General features: G+C 50.6%; 2 protein-coding genes across 2 annotated transcripts in view; one reads left to right on the top strand and one right to left on the bottom strand.

Moving 5' to 3' along the window:
* LOC136938042 (ras-associating and dilute domain-containing protein-like) overlaps positions 1 to 9,558 on the top strand; it is a 10,581-nt gene extending 1,023 nt beyond the window's left edge. Inside the window, exons 2-12 of the mRNA XM_067231257.1 lie at positions 103 to 232; positions 807 to 919; positions 2,254 to 2,473; positions 3,057 to 3,220; positions 4,223 to 4,311; positions 4,817 to 5,061; positions 5,171 to 5,352; positions 5,719 to 6,034; positions 7,323 to 7,423; positions 7,922 to 8,061; positions 9,097 to 9,558. Of these exons, the coding sequence (XP_067087358.1) occupies positions 103 to 232; positions 807 to 919; positions 2,254 to 2,473; positions 3,057 to 3,220; positions 4,223 to 4,311; positions 4,817 to 5,061; positions 5,171 to 5,352; positions 5,719 to 6,034; positions 7,323 to 7,423; positions 7,922 to 8,061; positions 9,097 to 9,274 (1,878 nt within the window). The 3' untranslated portion in view covers positions 9,275 to 9,558. The remainder of the gene's footprint in view (positions 1 to 102; positions 233 to 806; positions 920 to 2,253; positions 2,474 to 3,056; positions 3,221 to 4,222; positions 4,312 to 4,816; positions 5,062 to 5,170; positions 5,353 to 5,718; positions 6,035 to 7,322; positions 7,424 to 7,921; positions 8,062 to 9,096) is intronic.
* LOC136939424 (zinc finger protein 883-like) overlaps positions 1 to 18,481 on the bottom strand; it is a 51,226-nt gene that overhangs the window by 6,154 nt on the left and 26,591 nt on the right. The gene's annotated exons all lie outside the window — the stretch shown is intronic.

Consider the following 18,481-nt stretch of genomic DNA (forward strand, 5'->3'; position numbering starts at 1 on the left):
ACCTGACTTGAGACCAGCCTGTTAGACCTGACCTGAGACCAGCCTGTTAGACCTGACCTGAGACCAGCCTCTCCCTGCAGCCCCGGTGTGGACCCTGAGCAGGACGCGTCGCTGCAGGATCTGACCCCAGGTCTGCGGCCCCTGGTGCTCTGGATGGCCAACGCCCTGGAGCTGCTGCACTTCATCCAGCTGGAGGTCCCGTTACTGCTGCCTCCACAACAGGAGGAGGAGGGTAGGAGGGGGGGGGGGGGGGGAGGAGGAGGGTAGGAGGGGGTGGGAGGGGGGGGAGGAGGGTAGGAGGGGGGGGGAGGGGGGGGGGAGGAGGAGGGTAGGAGGAGGAGGAGGGGGAGGAGGGGGAGGGTAGGAGGAGGGGGGGAGGAGATGGGGGGCGAGGCAAGAAAGACCAGAAGGGTGCTTTTCATTTATCAGCTCACTTATATCATGTGTGTCTATGCATGTGTGTCTCTGTGTGCGTGTGTGTCTCTGTGTGCGTGTGTGTCTCTGTGTGCGTGTGTGTCTCTGTGTGCGTGTGTGTCTCTGTGTGCGTGTGTGTCTCTGTGTGCGTGTGTGTGTGTGTCTCTGTGTGCGTGTGTGTCTCTGTGTGCGTGTGTGTGTGTGTGTCTCTGTGTGCGTGTGTGTCTCTGTGTGCGTGTGTGTCTCTGTGTGCGTGTGTGTGTGTGTGTCTCTGTGTGCGTGTGTGTCTCTGTGTGTGTGTGTGTCTCTGTGTGCGTGTGTGTCTCTGTGTGCGTGTGTGTGTGTGTGTCTCTGTGTGCGTGTGTGTCTCTGTGTGCGTGTGTGTGTTCCAGGTGTGTGGGAGTCTGAGGTGTTGTGTGTGCGGTCCTCATGTGAGGAGACCATGACGGCGCTGGAGGAGGTCATCATGTTCACCTTCCAGCAGACTGTCTACTACCTCACCAAGGTCAGTAGCGGGGGTGGTTTGAGGATCAGACAAGGCTCACTACCTCACAGGCAGGGTTGGTCACCTTAGCTCAGTGTCTGGGGGTCTAACCCCCTGTTCTTCTGTCTGCTGAGCTCTACCGTGAGACCAAGAGGACATTGTTGTGGTCCAAACTGAGTGGACGTGGTAAGTGTCCCACAGGCTAAACGGCTTTAAGTGACCGGACAGCCTCGCTGCCACACCCTGGCCTAACCCCTGTAACTATGGTGACCACAACCTGGCCTAACCCCTGTAACTATGGTGACCACAACCTGGCCTAACCCCTGTAACTATGGTGACCACACCCTGGCCTAACCCCTGTAACCATGGTGACCCTGTCGCTGGCGACTGACAGTTTTCTGAGAGAGGCTCTGGTCTCAGAGACAATAGAATCACAGTCTGTCTGCCTGCCTGTCTGCCTGTCTCTGTGTCTACTGGTCTGTGTGTGTGTGTGTGTTGTTTAGCTGTCTAAGCCAGACGGAATGCCTCACAACCTGGATGGTGAATGATGGGTTGAGCTCATTCTGTTAGTCCTGTGTTGTGAGTGTGTGTGTGCGTGTGTGTGTGTGAGTGAGTGTGTGTGTGTGTGTGTAAGGAGACGCATGTTTAACTTCTTCAAAACAGGTAACAGTGAAGTACACAACTATTGTAGATGAATGGAGTGTTTCATAATGAGTAGAATCATGTAGAGGTTATCCCAATGCTGAGAGACTAGTGAGGTGTGTGTGTGTGTGTGTGTGTGTGTGTGCGTGCGTGTGTGTTCCAGTCCCACCTTTCCTGTATCCTGGGAAACAGACTTTCCTGCTTTGTTTCCTGACTGCTCTGTGAAAGCCTTCCTCTCCCAGTCCACCCACTTTCTGTCTCTCTCTTTCTCTCTCTCTCACACACACACACACACACACACACACACACACACACACACACAGGGCCGGTATGTACAGAACACAGGTCCAAACATGACAGATTAAGACCCTCCAATATTACAACCCTGTTCTCACACACCCTGTCTCTCCAATGCCCCCCTTACTCCCACCTCCACCATCTATGCCCCCCTTACTCCCACCTCCACCATCTATGCCCCCCTTATTCCCACCTCCACCTCCTATGCCTCCCTCAAATTCCCCCTTCATCAAAATCCCCCGCTTCTACAGGGTTGCCAGTTTATAACCCCCCTTCCCCCCTCCCCTCTCCTACAGGGTTGCCAGTGTATATCCCCCCTTCCCCCCTCCCCTCTCCTACACGGTTGCCAGTGTATAACCCCCCTCTCCTACAGGGTTGCTAGTGTATAACTCCCCCCCCCCTCCCTCTCTCTCCAGAGTATGTACGGGGCGTTGCCAGGTTTCCTGAACGGTAACCCCTTCAGTGAGCAGGGGCAGCTGACTGTGCCGGAGGGGGTGCGGCGGGTGCTGGCGCTCCTGCAGGGGGTGCTGTGGCTGCTGCAGGACCTGCAGCTGCACCCCCTGCTCTGCTCCCAGCTCTGCAGCTTCCTGCTGTTCTTCATCAACGCCTCGCTCTTCAACGCTCTCATGGAGAGAGGTGGGCAGACTGCAGGGGCACACACACAGAGACACACACACACACAGACACACACAGAGAGACACACAGAGAGAGACACACAGAGAGAGACACACAGAGAGAGACACACAGAGAGACACACACAGAGACACACACACAGAGACACACACACAGAGACACACACAGAGAGACACACACAGAGAGACACACACAGAGAGACACACACAGAGAGACACACACAGAGACACACACACACACAGAGACACACACACAGAGACACACACAGAGAGACACACACACAGAGACACACACAGAGAGACACACACACAGAGACACACACAGAGAGACACACACACACAGAGACACACACACACAGAGAGACACACACACCGAGACATACACACACAGAGACATACACAGAGAGAGACACACACAGAGACACACACACACAGAGACACACACAGAGAGACACACAGACATGATACACCAGACAGGAAGCCCCCTAACCAATCACAGAGCAGCTGTTGAGCTGGTGTCCAGCCCTTACCCTGACCCTGGATCCTGTGGTTCTGTATTTGTTCCCATGGTTGTGTGCTTGTCCCAGGTTCTGAGGGCGGGTTCTACCAGTGGTGTCGTGGGGTGCAGCTGCGGGCCAACCTGGACGTGCTGGTGGACTGGGTGCAGAGCCAGAGCCTGGAGGAGCAGGTCCTCATGAAGCTGTCTGCTGCTGCCAACCTGTTGGCCACTCCCAGGAACACCCTGCTGCAGGTCACACACACCATACACACACACCATACACACACACACACACCATACACACACACCATACACACACACACACACACCATACACACACACCATACACACACACACACCATACACACACACACACACCATACACACACCATACACACACACACACACCATACACAAACACCATACACACACACACACACCATACACACACCATACACACACACACACACCATACACACACACCATACACACACACACACCATACACACACACCATACACACACACCATACACACACACACACACACCATACACACACATGATACACACACACACAATACACACACACACAATATATAAACACACACGCATACACACACAGGGAGGGAGGGGGGGGAGGGGGGAGGGACAGCAGGGACAGAAGGGAGAGTGTCCTGGTGTAGAGCAGATAATCCTCTCTCCACCATGTTCTCTGTAATCCTGTTTGTGTTGGGGTGCTGAGAGTTGAGCAGGGCGCCCAGGTCACTGATCCGGTGATGGTTGGCTAGTTACTTAGGTACACACATTTAGTTACACACACACACATTCATCCTGATCCTGGTTTATGGGAGCTGACGAGAGTAAACAGCAAACCAATGTTTCTAACTTGTGGGTGTGTGTGTGTGTGTGTGTCCATGTGTGGGTGTGTGTGTGTGCGTGTGGGTGTGAAGGTGTGTGTGTGTGTGTGTGTGTATATAAACTGGTCAAAGTGTTTGACTGGATCCTGAGATTAGTTTAGACTTTTTGAGTCAGACCACCCCTGGGATTAGAGACCCTGACCGCCAGACTTCCTTTACACCCCAGAGAGAGACCCTGAGAGACCCCCTCACCCCCCCCCCCCCCACACACACACACACCCCATCTGTCTGCTCATATGCTTATGTTCTGTTTCTTTGTGTGTGTGTCCGTGGCTGGCTATGTGTGTGTGTGTGTGTATATGTATGTGTGCGTGTATATATGTGTGTTTGTGTGCCAGGCCTCCTGGAGCTTCCTCAGGTCAGAGTTCCCGGCCCTGAACGCGGCCCAGCTGCACCACCTGCTGAGAGAGTACCACCCTGACCTCCCTAACCCTCACCACCCTGACCTCCCTAACCCTCACCACCCTGACCCCCCTAACCCTCACCACCCCTGACCCCCCTAATCCTCACCACCCTGACCTCCCTAACCCTCACCACCCCGACCTCCCTAACCCTCACCACTCTCACCTCCCTAACCCTCACCACCCTGATCCCCCTAACCCTCACCACCCTGACCTCCCTAACTCTCACCACCCTGACCTCCCTAACCCTCACCACCCTGACCTCCCTAGCCCTCACCACCCTGACCCTCACCACCCTGACCTCCCTAACCCTCACCACCCTGACCACCCCGACCTCCCTAACCCTCACCACCCTAACCCTCACCACTCTGACCTCCCTAACCCTCACCACCCTAACCCTCACCACTCTGACCTCCCTAACCCTCACCACCCTAACCCTCACCACCCTGACCCCCCTAACCCTCACCACCCTGACCTCCCTAACCCTCACCACCCTGACCTCCCTAACCCTCACCACCCTGACCTCCCTAGCCCTCACCACCCTGACCCTCACCACCCTGACCTCCCTAACCCTCACCACCCTGACCACCCCGACCTCCCTAACCCTCACCACCCTAACCCTCACCACTCTGACCTCCCTAACCCTCACCACCCTGACCTCCCTAACCCTGACCCCCCTAACCCTCACCACCCTGACCCCCCTAACTCTCACCTCTCTGGAGGTGCCCCCTGCTGGACTCCCCCTCCCCAGGACACCCCCGCAGCCCTGCGCACTGGTGGGTCATATATATACACATATATATACACACAAACACACATACAGTATATACACACACTTACACATTTGCCTCTTCTACTCCATATGATGTCATATCCTGTGTACAGAGGACCTCCTGGAGAGTTTTGACAACCACCCGCCCCTCATCCTGCCCACCTCCAGTTTCCACCTGGAGCTGGCTCAGCCAATCACAGATCGAGATCTGTTACGACAGCTCCAGCGCCTGCAGGAGTTCATAGGTCGCCTCTCCACCAATGAGAAGCAAGCTGATGTTGACCCTGAGCAGCAGGTAGGAACCCTAGTCAACCCCTGACCCCTTACCCAGCCAGGCACCCAGAGAGACCCGAGTAAAGAAGACTTTCTTGACATAACTATTTTTTATGGTCGTTGTTATGGTAATTAGATAAGACACTTCTCATTTTCATTTTTCTTTGATGTTTCTCCATCTGGTTCTTATTTTAACCATCTCATCTCACCTCTCCTCCCCCTCTCCCACCTCTCTCTCTCCCTCTCTCTCTCTCCCTTCACCTCTCCTCTCCTCCCCCTCTCCCACCTCCCCCTCTTTCTCTCTCTTTCTCTCTCCTTCACCTCACCTCTCATCCACCTCTCCCACCTCCCTCTCTCTGTCTGTCCCCTCACCTAACTTCTCCCTCAGGTTATGAACAGCACCCCCTCTGATATCCAGTTTCCCTCTACTCCTCCCCCTGCCACGGCCCCCCTCAGAGGGGCCCCTGCGGACCCCCCAGCGGACCCCCCAGCGGTCCTCACCCAGAAGCTACGGAGCTTGGAGCTGCAGAGCTCCTTGCCTGGGTCAGGGAAGAGCCCCCGGCGCATGGCGCTGGACCCCTCCTGCCTCCTCAACCCCCCCAACACCCCCCAGGGTCTGGAGCAAGGCCCTCTGGAGCGAGGCCCTCTTGAGCAAGGCCCTCTGGAGGCAGGGCTGCAGGAGGGGCCGCGAGGACACACGCCCAGTAGGTTGTCTACTCAACACAGTATATATATATGGTATATGCCACAGACACACACATAGGGCTGGGCGATATATTTAAAACATTATATCTCGATATTGTCAAAAGAAATTCGATTATTCGATATATATATATATCTCGATATGTTTGCATTTGCATTTAAATAATAAAAAAACATGATTTTCTTTTGCCCCCATTAGAAAACAACAAAAAGTATTTAGATAGTTGTTGATAGAACAGCTATTGTTACAAAGTACAAAATGTGTAGTGCAAAGTTACTACACATAAAGCAGTTGCCATTACATGGTACTTGCAACTTGACAAAATGGACCTCACATAGAACAATTCATGCAGAGGTTCTTATGTGACAGGACAAAAATAGAGGCAAGAAATATAATATTTTGTAAATATTCGATATTCACGATATTTTCAAATTTTACATCGTCGTCAAAATTATTGCGATATTATCGCTAATATTCGATATATCGCCCAGCCCTACACACACACACACATGATGGAGGTTTACAGCTGGCTAGACCTGAGGAATCTGGTAGGGGTAGAAGGGAGCTAGGGGAGGGGGTGACAGGAGGGGAGAGAGAGAGGACGAGATGGAGAGAGAGAGATGTAGAGAGAGGTAGAGAGAGACAGAGAGAGAGAGGTAGCGAGAGAGAGAGGCAGAGAGAGACAGAGAGAGGTAGAGAGACAGAGAGTTGTAGGCGTGTGAGAGAGTTGGTGTTTAGGCTGGTCAGGTGGTGGTAATCACCTGACCAGCTCTCATAGCACTGTTCCACCATGTTTCAGCATGTGTTTAGTGTGTTTTTAGCATGACCCCTGTGTGTGTTTAGCATTTCTCAGGTCCAGCCTGGTTCTCATTAGCATGTCTGAGCATGGCTGACCAGGCTGATCTCAGGTCAGATCTAACAGGCTGGTCTCAGGTCAGATCTAACAGGCTGGTCTCAGGTCAGATCTAACAGGCTGGTCTCAGGTCAGATCTAACAGGCTGGTCTCAGGTCAGATCTAACAGGCTCACACTTGCTGTAATGTTCATCCTGCATCTGTCTCTCATATTGCCCCAGCGTGTGTGTGTGTGTCTCTGATCATAGTATAACGTTAGAACAAGCTCAGGTTAAGTTTAGTTCAATAATCTTGGACTTCTTTATCTCTCTACTCCCTCTCTCATCCCCTCCTCTGTTTTGTTTTGCTCTTCTCTCTCTCTACCTCTCTCTCTCTCTTCCCTCTCTCTCTCTCTTCTCCCTCTCTCTTCCCTCTCTCTTCCCTCTCTCTCTGCCAGCTGTCGGCTGTAGTACCAGGAGGACTGGTGATGATGATGTGTTCATTGTGGAGCTGCACAGAGGTCCTCACGGTCTGGGCCTTGCATTGGTGGACGGACTGGTGAGTGACAGCTGATCTGACCAATCACATTCTCCTCCTTCCACAAGCTGTGTAGTAGTATAGGACAATGGAGAATAGCTGAAGCAATTTTATGAACTACTGAAAAAGTAAGATGATGTACAGTGTAGCTCGGTGGTTGGAGCATTGGGCTGCAGGTTCTTATATCCTGATAATACAGGAACCTGACTGCACCTGGGAGACTTGCTGTACACAGCTCCCCTTCCAGGCCTTAGAGAGAACTGCAGTCCTGTAGTGTGTAACAGTCCTGTAGTCCTTTAGTCATGTACAACATCACAGTTAAGGTTGTGTGTGTCACAGACCTCCCTCCTCATCCTCTCTCTCTCTCCCTATTTCTCTCTGTCCCCTGTCTATCACTCTCTCCTCTCCCCCTCTTTCTCTCTCTTTCCCTCTACGTCTCTCTCTCCCCCCTCCCCTCTCTCTCTCCTCTCCCCTCCTCTCTCTCTCCCTCCACCTCTCTCTTTCCCCCCCTCTCTCTAGAAGTGTCCTCTGAGGGTGAGTGGTATTTACATAAAGTCAGTGGTTCCAGACTCTCCTGCAGCAGGCTGCCACAGACTGGGACCAGGCGACCGTATCCTGGCTGTCAACGGCATCAGCCTGGTGGGCATGGAGTACCACGTGTAAGTCCCACAGTATGGTACTCCCATAGACCTGGAGTTACTCACACAGTATGGTACTCCCATAGACCTGGAGTTACTCACACAGTATGGTACTCCCATAGACCTGGAGTTACTCCCACAGTATGGTACTCCCATAGACCTGGAGTTACTCCCACAGTATGGTACTCCCATAGACCTGGAGTTACTCCCACAGTATGGTACTCCCATAGACCTGGAGTTACTCACACAGTATGGTACTCCCATAGACCTGGAGTTACTCCCACAGTATGGTACTCCCATAGACCTGGAGTTACTTACACAGTATGGTACTCCCATAGACCTGGAGTTACTCACACAGTATGGTACTCCCATAGACCTGGAGTTACTCACACAGTATGGTACTCCCATAGACCTGGAGTTACTCACACAGTATGGTACTCCCATAGACCTGGAGTTACTCACACAGTATGGTACTCCCATAGACCTGGAGTTACTCACACAGTATGGTACTCCCATAGACCTGGAGTTACTCCCACAGTATGGTACTCCCATAGACCTGGAGTTACTCCCACAGTATGGTACTCCCATAGACCTGGAGTTACTCCCACAGTATGGTACTCCCATAGACCTGGAGTTACTCCCACAGTATGGTACTCCCATAGACCTGGAGTTACTCCCACAGTATGGTACTCCCATAGACCTGGAGTTACTCCCACAGTATGGTACTCCCATAGACCTGGAGTTACTCACACAGTATGGTACTCCCATAGACCTGGAGTTACTCACACAGTATGGTACTCCCATAGACCTGGAGTTACTCACACAGTATGGTACTCCCATAGACCTGGAGTTACTCACACAGTATGGTACTCCCATAGACCTGGAGTTACTCACACAGTATGGTACTCCCATAGACCTGTGGAGTTACTCACATATTTTGTAGTATAGTATAGTTACTCTCTCTTAATCCCTCTCTCCCTTCTCTCTCTACATCCCTCTCTCCCTTATCTCTCTACATCCCTCTCTCCCTTCTCTCTCTACATCCCTCCCTTACAGCGGCCGTGAGCTTATTCGCTCGTCGAGAAACACTTTGCGACTGTTGGTGGCCAAGACTGAGCCCACAACCTCAGCCCCTGGCCTCACCTCAGCCCCTGGCCTAACCTCAGCCCCTGGCCTAACCGCAGCCCCTGGCCTAACCGCAGCCCCTGGCCTCACCTCAGCCACCAAGTGCTGAGCGACCAAGGGCAGGGGGAGGAGAAAGGAGGAGAGGATAAACTGGTTCACTTGGACAAAGCCTAGACTTGCAGGTATACTGACAGACTAAAATAAACCCTGGCTGTCTGATGCAAAGCTGGACAAACAACAAATGTAAGTGTCTGACACTCAGAGGAACACAATCCCCTGTCTGAATGGGACCTACGAGCCACACCAGGCAGGCAGAAGGCAACCAGCCTCTAGGCTCCAGCCTCCAGCCTCCAGCCTCCAGGCTCCAGCCTCCAGGCACCAGCCTCCAGCCTCCAGGCACCAGCCTCCAGCCTCCAGGCACCAGCCTCCAGGCACCAGCCTCCAGCCTCCAGGCACCAGCCTCCAGGCACCAGCCTCCAGGCACCAGCCTCCAGGCACCAGCCTCCAGCCTCCAGGCACCAGCCTCCAGGCACCAGCCTCCAGCCTCCAGGCTCCAGGCTCCAGCCTCCAGGCACCAGCCTCCAGGCTCCAGCCTCCAGCCTCCAGGCACCAGCCTCCAGGCTCCAGCCTCCAGGATGCCCTCTGTGACCCAGTGGGTGGAGAGAGGAAGATGACTGTGGTTACAGAAGGAGGTATGGAGAAGAGGGAGGAGGAGAAAATAACTAGAAGGGGAAAGAGAGGAGAGGAGAGAGGGGAAGTGAGGAGAGAGGGGAAGAGAAGATAGCTGTGGCTGAGGAGGGCAGAGCCAGGCTGGACCACAGAGCTATTCCTGCCTCTACAAGGTCATTTCTGGCTGCTGGTGAGGAGAGACTATAACGGTCAGCTCCACTAGCAGGGACAATAACGGTCAGCTCCACTAGCAGGGACAATAACAGTCAGCTCCACTAGCAGGGACAATAACGGTCAGCTCCACTAGCAGGGACAATAACAGTCAGCTCCACTAGCAGGGACAATAACAGTCAGCTCCACTAGCAGGGACAATAACAGTCAGCTCCACTAGCAGGGACAATAACAGTCAGCTCCACTAGCAGGGACAATAACGGTCAGCTCCACTAGCAGGGACAATAACGGTCAGCTCCACTAGCAGGGACAATAACGGTCAGCTCCACTAGCAGGGACAATAACAGTCAGCTCCACTAGCAGGGACAATAACAGTCAGCTCCACTAGCAGGGACAATAACAGTCAGCTCCACTAGCAGGGACAATAACGGTCAGCTCCACTAGCAGGGACAATAACAGTCAGCTCCACTAGCAGGGACAATAACAGTCAGCTCCACTAGCAGGGACAATAACAGTCAGCTCCACTAGCAGGGACAATAACAGCCAGCTCCACTAGCAGGGACAATAACAGTCAGCTCCACTAGCAGCTACACACAGCCACCCAGATACTGACTCAAACTGTTATTCCTCCTCATTTACCAACGTTTTTCTGAACCTTTCTGACCTGAACAGATCTCCCTCTGTTGTTCATGAGCCTGGGTAGACCAGGGTAGCTCAAGGACACATCATACTCTTTAATTTGTCCAAAGATATGTATAGTGCAGGGGGAATTTAAACCTGCAGCTTGCCGTCATGTGTTCTAACCCCTGGTTATGCCTTCCCCCTTACATCCAGCTCTCTACATGAAAACTACTACTCAGAGCACATACAATATTTGTAACAAATAATATACAAATATTAGCAACTCATTCTATAATAACTGGAATTGTTTTATGTTGTAAACACTGTGGATGTAGTTTATGTTCAAACGAGTCCACATGTGAACCATTTCCATGCCTTGTGTTAAATTGTATATTCAGACTAATTCTCGTTTTGTACACAAGTGTGAACCATGGGCCATAGTGAGGCAGCTTGTCTGCTGTGAGGCAGGGCCCCTGCAGCTTGTCTGCTGTGAGGCAGGGCCCCTGCAGCTTGTCTGCTGTGAGGCAGGGCCCCTGCAGCTTGTCTGCTGTGAGGCAGGGCCCCTGCAGCTTGTCTGCTGTGAGGCAGGGCCCCTGCAGCTTGTCTGATGTGAGGCAGGGCCCCTGCAGCTTGTCTGCTGTGAGGCAGGGCCCCTGCAGCTTGTCTGATGTGAGGCAGGGCCCCTGCAGCTTGTCTGATGTGAGGCAGGGCCCCTGCAGCTTGTCTGATGTGAGGCAGGGCCCCTGCAGCTTGTCTGATGTGAGGCAGGGCCCCTGCAGCTTGTCTGATGTGAGGCAGGGCCCCTGCAGCTTGTCTGATGTGAGGCAGGGCCCCTGCAGCTTGTCTGATGTGAGGCAGGGCCCCTGCAGCTTGTCTGATGTGAGGCAGGGCCCCTGCAGCTTGTCTGATGTGAGGCAGGGCCCCTGCAGCTTGTCTGATGAGGCAGGGCCCCTGCAGCTTGTCTGATGTGAGGCAGGGACCCTGCAGCTTGTCTGATGTGAGGCAGGGACCCTGCAGCTTGTCTGATGTGAGGCAGGGCCCCTGCAGCTTGTCTGATGTGAGGCTCCACTCCTCTGTACGAGGACAGCCCTCTGGATTCAACTAATATTATTTTTTGTCAGGCCGGCAGTGTTACATCTTCAGTGTTATTGTCAACCAAACGAATAAGCGTATTACATTTTCTAATATTTATATTGTCCTGTATTTTATAAATATATTGAATATTAAATATCTTTGATTTAAAGGGAAAAAAAGATTGAGCACGTGTCCTTTATTACAACTGGAGGATAGATCTCCAGGAGCCTAGTGGGAGAGTAACCCTACAGGAGGGTAAGTCTTTAAGGGGGGGAGGGTAACCCTACAGGAGGGTAAGTCTTTAAGGGGGCGAGGGTAACCCTACAGGAGGGTAAGTGTTCAAGGGGGCGAGGGTAACCCTACAGGAGGGTAAGTCTTCAAGGGGAGGAGGGTAACCCTACAGGAGGGTAAGTCTTCAAGGGGGGGAGGGAGGAGGCAGGGGGAGGAGGGGGAGGAGAAGGAGGGGGGACCCTAGGGTGTGTCCCCCCTGGTCACGCTTCACTGGCCCACCACATCACAACACACCAAGTTTAGAGCTGCCCTGTGGTTTCCACTGGGGCTGCACTTTCCACTACATAAACCACCCAGCCACGCACACACACACGAAAACATTACTACACGTAGACACAGATATGCACATACAAACACACACTAAACAGCACAACACCTTGACGCACACACACACAATTACAGTAACCTCCATGAAGTGTTTGGGGGGAGGGACGTCTTCATCTGCTAACAAGACCGTGAGGCCCCCTTGGCCCTGACATCCAGCTAAATATGGGTTGTTTTATTGTGTTGCATTTAAAATATCCACACGTGTCCTCAGTGGCTGGTGCTCATTACAAGGAGCGCTACCAGGTGTGGATATGCTGAGAGAGGAGTCCTACAGACCAGGGTTCAGATACAGCTTCTGACTACAGACCAGCTGGTTCCCGCTGCTGACTACAGACCAGCCGGTTCAGCAGCCAGTTCAGGTACAGACCTCCTCATAATGGAGTCGGGGAGACCTACTGCTAACCCTACTGCTAACCCTAAACCTAACCTAACCCTACTGCTGTTGAGGATCAGTAGGTGAAGGACAGAGGCACATCCCTTTACCCATGAGCCTTTGCATGTTTTGAGTGAGTAAATTGCTCATGGGCACCGACATGGGGTCAGGGAACCAGTCACAGGCTAGTCAGGAAGTGAACAAAGACCCAGGATTCTGAGCAGTCTGACTCACACCCAGGGCTTTGAGAACTTCTCTTTCTCTTAGCCCCCACAGGGGCTTTTCAGACTGCTGTGAATCGGACGCAACATCTAAACGCTTTGTAATCTCCTGCCTCTGTGACTTTCTTTATCTGAGATGTGACAGAAGCTTAGCTCAGTGGGTGAAGGAGGGGTTAGGCTGCACGTGAACTGGCTCCACGAGGAACCAGACTGAGAACATGAGGCTCTGAGAAGCTGGGAGGTCGAGTTCAGGGGGTTAGGGTGGATGTTCAGGAGAGACCCAGACTAGAAACCAAGTCAGGAGGAGTTCAGACGACTGATGAAAGCTTCTGTTTCCGGCTGGGAATGAAAGATGTAAGGAGGGTGGAAAGGTGGGGTAGAGTGGAGAAGAAAGGAGCGTGGAAAGTAGAAGATGGGGGTGGAGATGAGGGAGAGAGAGGAAGGGAGAAGGAGGGTGGAGTGGAGGAGAGGAAGGGAGGAGGAGGTTGTAGAGGAAAAATAAAGAAAATGCAGCATCCACATGCCCAATCACACACACACCCCGCCCGTCCACACACACCCCGCCCGCATGCCTGTCCACATGCGCACACACACACACACACACTGTAATGGCTGCTGTCTGTGACAATGACATTGCATTGAAAGTCACAGATATGAGGGGCCGTTCAGACTGTCCTTACACAAACACATATGAAACGTTCACACACATCCATACTACTGAACTCACATCCACACATATGTGTGAAATGCTCGCATAGACACATATGAAACGCATTCAAATGTTAAATGTTTACACACATTCATTCTACTTAACATTTACATAAATATTAAATGCTGGCACAGATGGATGTGAATCACATTCACACTCATAGGGTTAGGATTAGCTTTGAGAATGTAAGAGTGTGAGAACATTTCACTATATCCAGAAGGCATTTGAAGGTCATATATTCAGGTTGTCAAGTGAAAGGATAGGAGAGAGAAGAAGAAGGGGAGAGGAGGAGAGGGGTTGAGGGGAGAGGAGGAGAGGGGAGAAGAGGAGAGGAGGAGAGGGGAGAAGAGGAGAGGGGAGAAGAGGAGAGGAGGCGAGGGGGAGAGGGGGAGAGGGGGAGAGGGGAGAAGAGGAGAGGAGGAGAGGGGAGAAGAGGAGAGGAGAACAGAACAGAACAGAGAAGCCTAGAGTAGAATACAATAGAGTTAAAGTGTAGTAGAGTCCGCATCAAGTACTCATCAATGATGTAAATCCTGGCTTTAAAATGTAAGAAGTATAAAGTACAGATATTTCGATATGTCGAAGCGAGCATTTCACATATGTGGATGTGAGTTGTCAGTGGTATGAATGCATGTGTGAACATTTCACATGTGAATGTGTTTCAAATATGTTTGTGTAAGGACAGTCGGAATTATTCCTAAACGGACACTCATACACAGACACTGCAGCCTATTAATGTCGCCCAGGCAACAGGAACCAGTAGTTACAGCAGAGCAGGGTTGTTATGGGGATAAATGGTTTAACAGACAGGATGTGAGCTGGTTCACCCTCTTCCCTCCAGGATGGAGACAATAAGAGCAGGAAATACAACATGGCTGACGCCAGTTAACCCCCTCACGACTGTCTGCTCTGACACAGCCACCCAGCTTCTCAACACCTACGTACTACACTAGATACTATTTAGAATGCCAGAAACATTTAGTATGTCCCAATACATAGTATGTCAAGTGCAGTATGTCCCAATACATAGTATGTAAAGTGCAGTATGCCAAAAAGGCCAGGATGTCTTCTTGCATCTGGTAGCATTTTGCTGTTTGCAAGCCAGGATGCCTTTCTGGATCCTCTGACCCTCAAGGCAGCACCTTAGCTGAAGTACATTACAGAGTCACAACAGCTCTGACATCATCAGGTGACACTGTGTCCAAGGTCATGACTCAGGGTGACGGCTTCGGAGGAAGTCTTGAGGGAAACTCCCAGGGTCTCCCAGGGTCTGGGTGAGGCCAGTGCTGGCCCCGGTCTCCTCTACCCAGCCAATCACAGGCTTTCCCACACAGGAAGTCCAGTCTGGTATGCAGTCTCTCTGTACAGTAACCCCAGTCTGGTATGTAGTCTGTCTGTGGCTCTCTGTTGCACGCTGACCTCACCCAGCCACAGGTTCACCAGACCCCACCCAGCCACAGGTTCACCAGACCCCACCCAGCCACAGGTTCACCAGACCCCACCCAGCCACAGGTTCACCAGACCCCACCCAGCCACAGGTTCACCAGACCCCACCCAGCCACAGGTTCACCAGACCCCACCCAGCCACAGGTTCACCAGACCCCACCCAGCCACAGGTTCACCAGACCCCACCCAGACACACGTTCACATTCAGTTTCTTAAGCTAGGCTTGGCTAACATTAATACTACCGTTTATTAAGCTAGGCTTGGCTAATATTAATACTACAGTTTATTAAGCTAGGCTTGGCTAATATTAATACTGTTTATTAAGCTAGGCTTGGCAAATATTAGTACTATTCATTAAGCTAGGCTTGGCATCACTGACCCTCTACTGGACCCCCTGCAGTTTGCCTACAGAGCCAACAGGTCTGTGGACGATGCAGTTAACATGGCCCTCCACTTCACCCTACAGCACCTGGACTCCCCAGCATCCTATGCCAGGATCCTGTTTGTGGACTTCAGCTCTGCCTTCATTACCATCATCCCCGCCCTGCTTCAGGACAAGCTCTCCCAGCTGAACGTGCCTGATTCCACCTGCAGGATCACAGACTTCCTGTCTGACAGGAAGCAGTGCGTTAAGCTGGGAACACAAGTCTCTGACTCCCGGTCCATCAGCACCGGATCACCTCAGGGCTGCGTCCTTTCTCCTCTGCTCTTCTCCCTGTACACCAACAGTTGCACCTCCAGTCATCCGTCTGTCAAACTCCTGAAGTTTGCGGACGACACCACCCTTATTGGGCTCATCTCTGGTGGAGACGAGTCTGATTATAGGTGGGAAGCGGCCAACCTGGTGCAGCCAGAACAACTTAGAGCTCAATGCTCTTAAGACAGTGGAGATGGTTGTGGACTTCAGGAGGAACACAGCCCCACTCACCCCCATCACCCTGTGTGACTCCCCAGTCAACACTGTGGAGTCCTTCCGCTTCCTGGGCACTATCCTCTCCCAGGACCTCAAGTGGGAACTGAACATCAGCTCCCTCATCAAGAAAGCACAACAGAGGATGTACTTCCTTCGGCAGCTGAAGAAGTTCAACCTACCAAAGACAATGATGGTGCACTTCTACTCAGCCATCATTGAGTCCATCCTCACCTCCTCCATCACCGTCTGGTACGCTGCTGCCACTGCCAAGGACAAGAGCAGACTGCAGCGTATCATCCGCACTGCTGAGAAGGTGATTGGCTGCAATCTGCCTACCCTCGAGGACCTGCACACCTCGAGGACCCTGAGGCGAGCGAGGAAGATTGTGGCCGACTCCTCCCACCCTGGACACTCCCTGTTTCAGTCACTCCCCTCCGGCAGAAGGCTGCGGTCCATCAGGACCAATACCTCACGCCACAAAAACAGTTTCTTCCCTTCCGCTGTGGGCCTCTTCAACAAGGCCAAGGGACCACACTGACTCTAATGACTTCTTGCTTAAAACACACTGCTTTTTGCACTGCATTACAATAATGGTATCTTGTACATTTGTATTTTTTGTAATATTTGTATTTTTGTATTTTTATATTGTAATTTACGGCAACTTATATTTTATTTATTGTATATTTAATTCTATTCTAATCCCACTTAGTACTGCTAGTTTATGTACCCTTAGTATAGATAGTCCACATATTTAAATTTTAGGTATATGTTTATTGTATGCACCTTGCTGCCAAAGCAAATTCCTTGCCTGTGCAAACGTTCATGGCGAATAAATCCCATTCTGATTCTGATTCTGATTCTAATATTAATACTACCGTTTATTAAGCTAGGCTTGGCTAATATTAATACTACCGTTTATCAAGCTAGGCTTGGCTAATATTAATACTACCGTTTATTAAGGTAGGCTTGGCAAAGGGTCAGAAGGAACCATATGTAATATGAGACCAGCGTTTAGAGGACCCAGCAGTGTTCAGGACAGTGCTGTCTGAGGAGCTGATGAGAACATCACCACTGCCCTCTACTGGTACAAAAAGGTAACACCTTCTTTTTACAGTCATTGCTGACACAATGTGTCTTTTGCCTTTTATTAGCTACTTTTTTGTTGTTGATATTAAACACTTTTAGTGACCATGTCATTTTCCGACAGTAATCCTAAAATTGAATTACAAACGCTTGTGAAATTTCCCTGTGTTGTGAACAAAACGTGGTGATTGGATGGGAAGTTGGCTGGACTTGGTCTTTGGTCCCAGCCGTCCACCCCCCCCCCAATGTGCCTGGACCCCTAAGATATCTGATCACTTTTATTGTTGTAAGAAATAACATAACGTGTTATTGAATCCAAGTATTCATTTAGTAATTTAGTCATCTATTCAGTTACTTTGTTACGTTTTCAAGTACGTAACTCATCCAGTGGAGACTTTTCTCTAATTTTTTAAAATATACTTATTTATTTTCACTCCCGAACAGTAGGTGGCGCTGCTGCACTTCATACAGTTGGTCGCAATATGCCATTGAAAGCAAAAGAAGAGTGTTCCTATGCTCAATGTAAAGCTAAAGTTGTTTCCCAGGCTGTAGGTATGTAAACTATGTGATGCCTTACGTTTTATTGTTTTTGAAGTTCAAAATTATGTTGCAAATCTAACAGCTCTGAAGGTTTGCATTATAGACATTGATTTTGACGTCGTTGTGTCCAGGATTTGCCACTTTGTGCTTAGTTTTAAGATCACCACGGTGCTAGCTAACTCGTCCATCTTTACTTCCATTGTTACATCAGTGGTTGTCTTTATTAATGGAGATGTTTGTATTATGTGATTGATACAATCACAATTAATTTAATGTAATTTAAGATGCAGCGGTCACCAGACAGTGTTGTGTGTCTCAAAGTATGTACTCCTGTTTTGTGAATTTTTATTTTACGGCTCTCGTGGGCAGCATTAAGAGAGCAGTGTTATGTATTGCTGCAGTGGAGCCTTCTACCTGAATAAAAACGTAATATTTATCTTATGTTCTAAGTCTCAGCTCTTGAATAGAAAATGGAGACAAACGCAATAGAGATACTGTATTATTCTTTTGGGGATTTAAAACTTTGCAATTGCAATCCACAGTAAATGTATTGTTAATTTGCATGTGACGCTAATTGTGTAATCATATAGTTTCATCATTATTTTGTAAAATAAAACATATTAGTATAAAGAGAAGTAGTTTGCTAGAGGTGCAGATATCACAGAGTGAATGTTTCTCAAGACAAAATAAATCGTCGTCACAACAATAATAGACGTTCTTCCGGGTGGCAAAAGCCGATGGCACCACTAGTAAATTGCTTGGAAGGGAGACCCACGGTCGGCCGTAGCCTGACACAAACAAAATAATTTTTAAATCTACCTTCTTATACTACTAAAGTAATTTGTGTATTAATTTGACCTTGTCAATTTGATCACTCT

Source organism: Osmerus mordax, chromosome 3, assembly GCF_038355195.1.
Source record: "Osmerus mordax isolate fOsmMor3 chromosome 3, fOsmMor3.pri, whole genome shotgun sequence".
NCBI lineage: Eukaryota > Metazoa > Chordata > Actinopteri > Osmeriformes > Osmeridae > Osmerus > Osmerus mordax.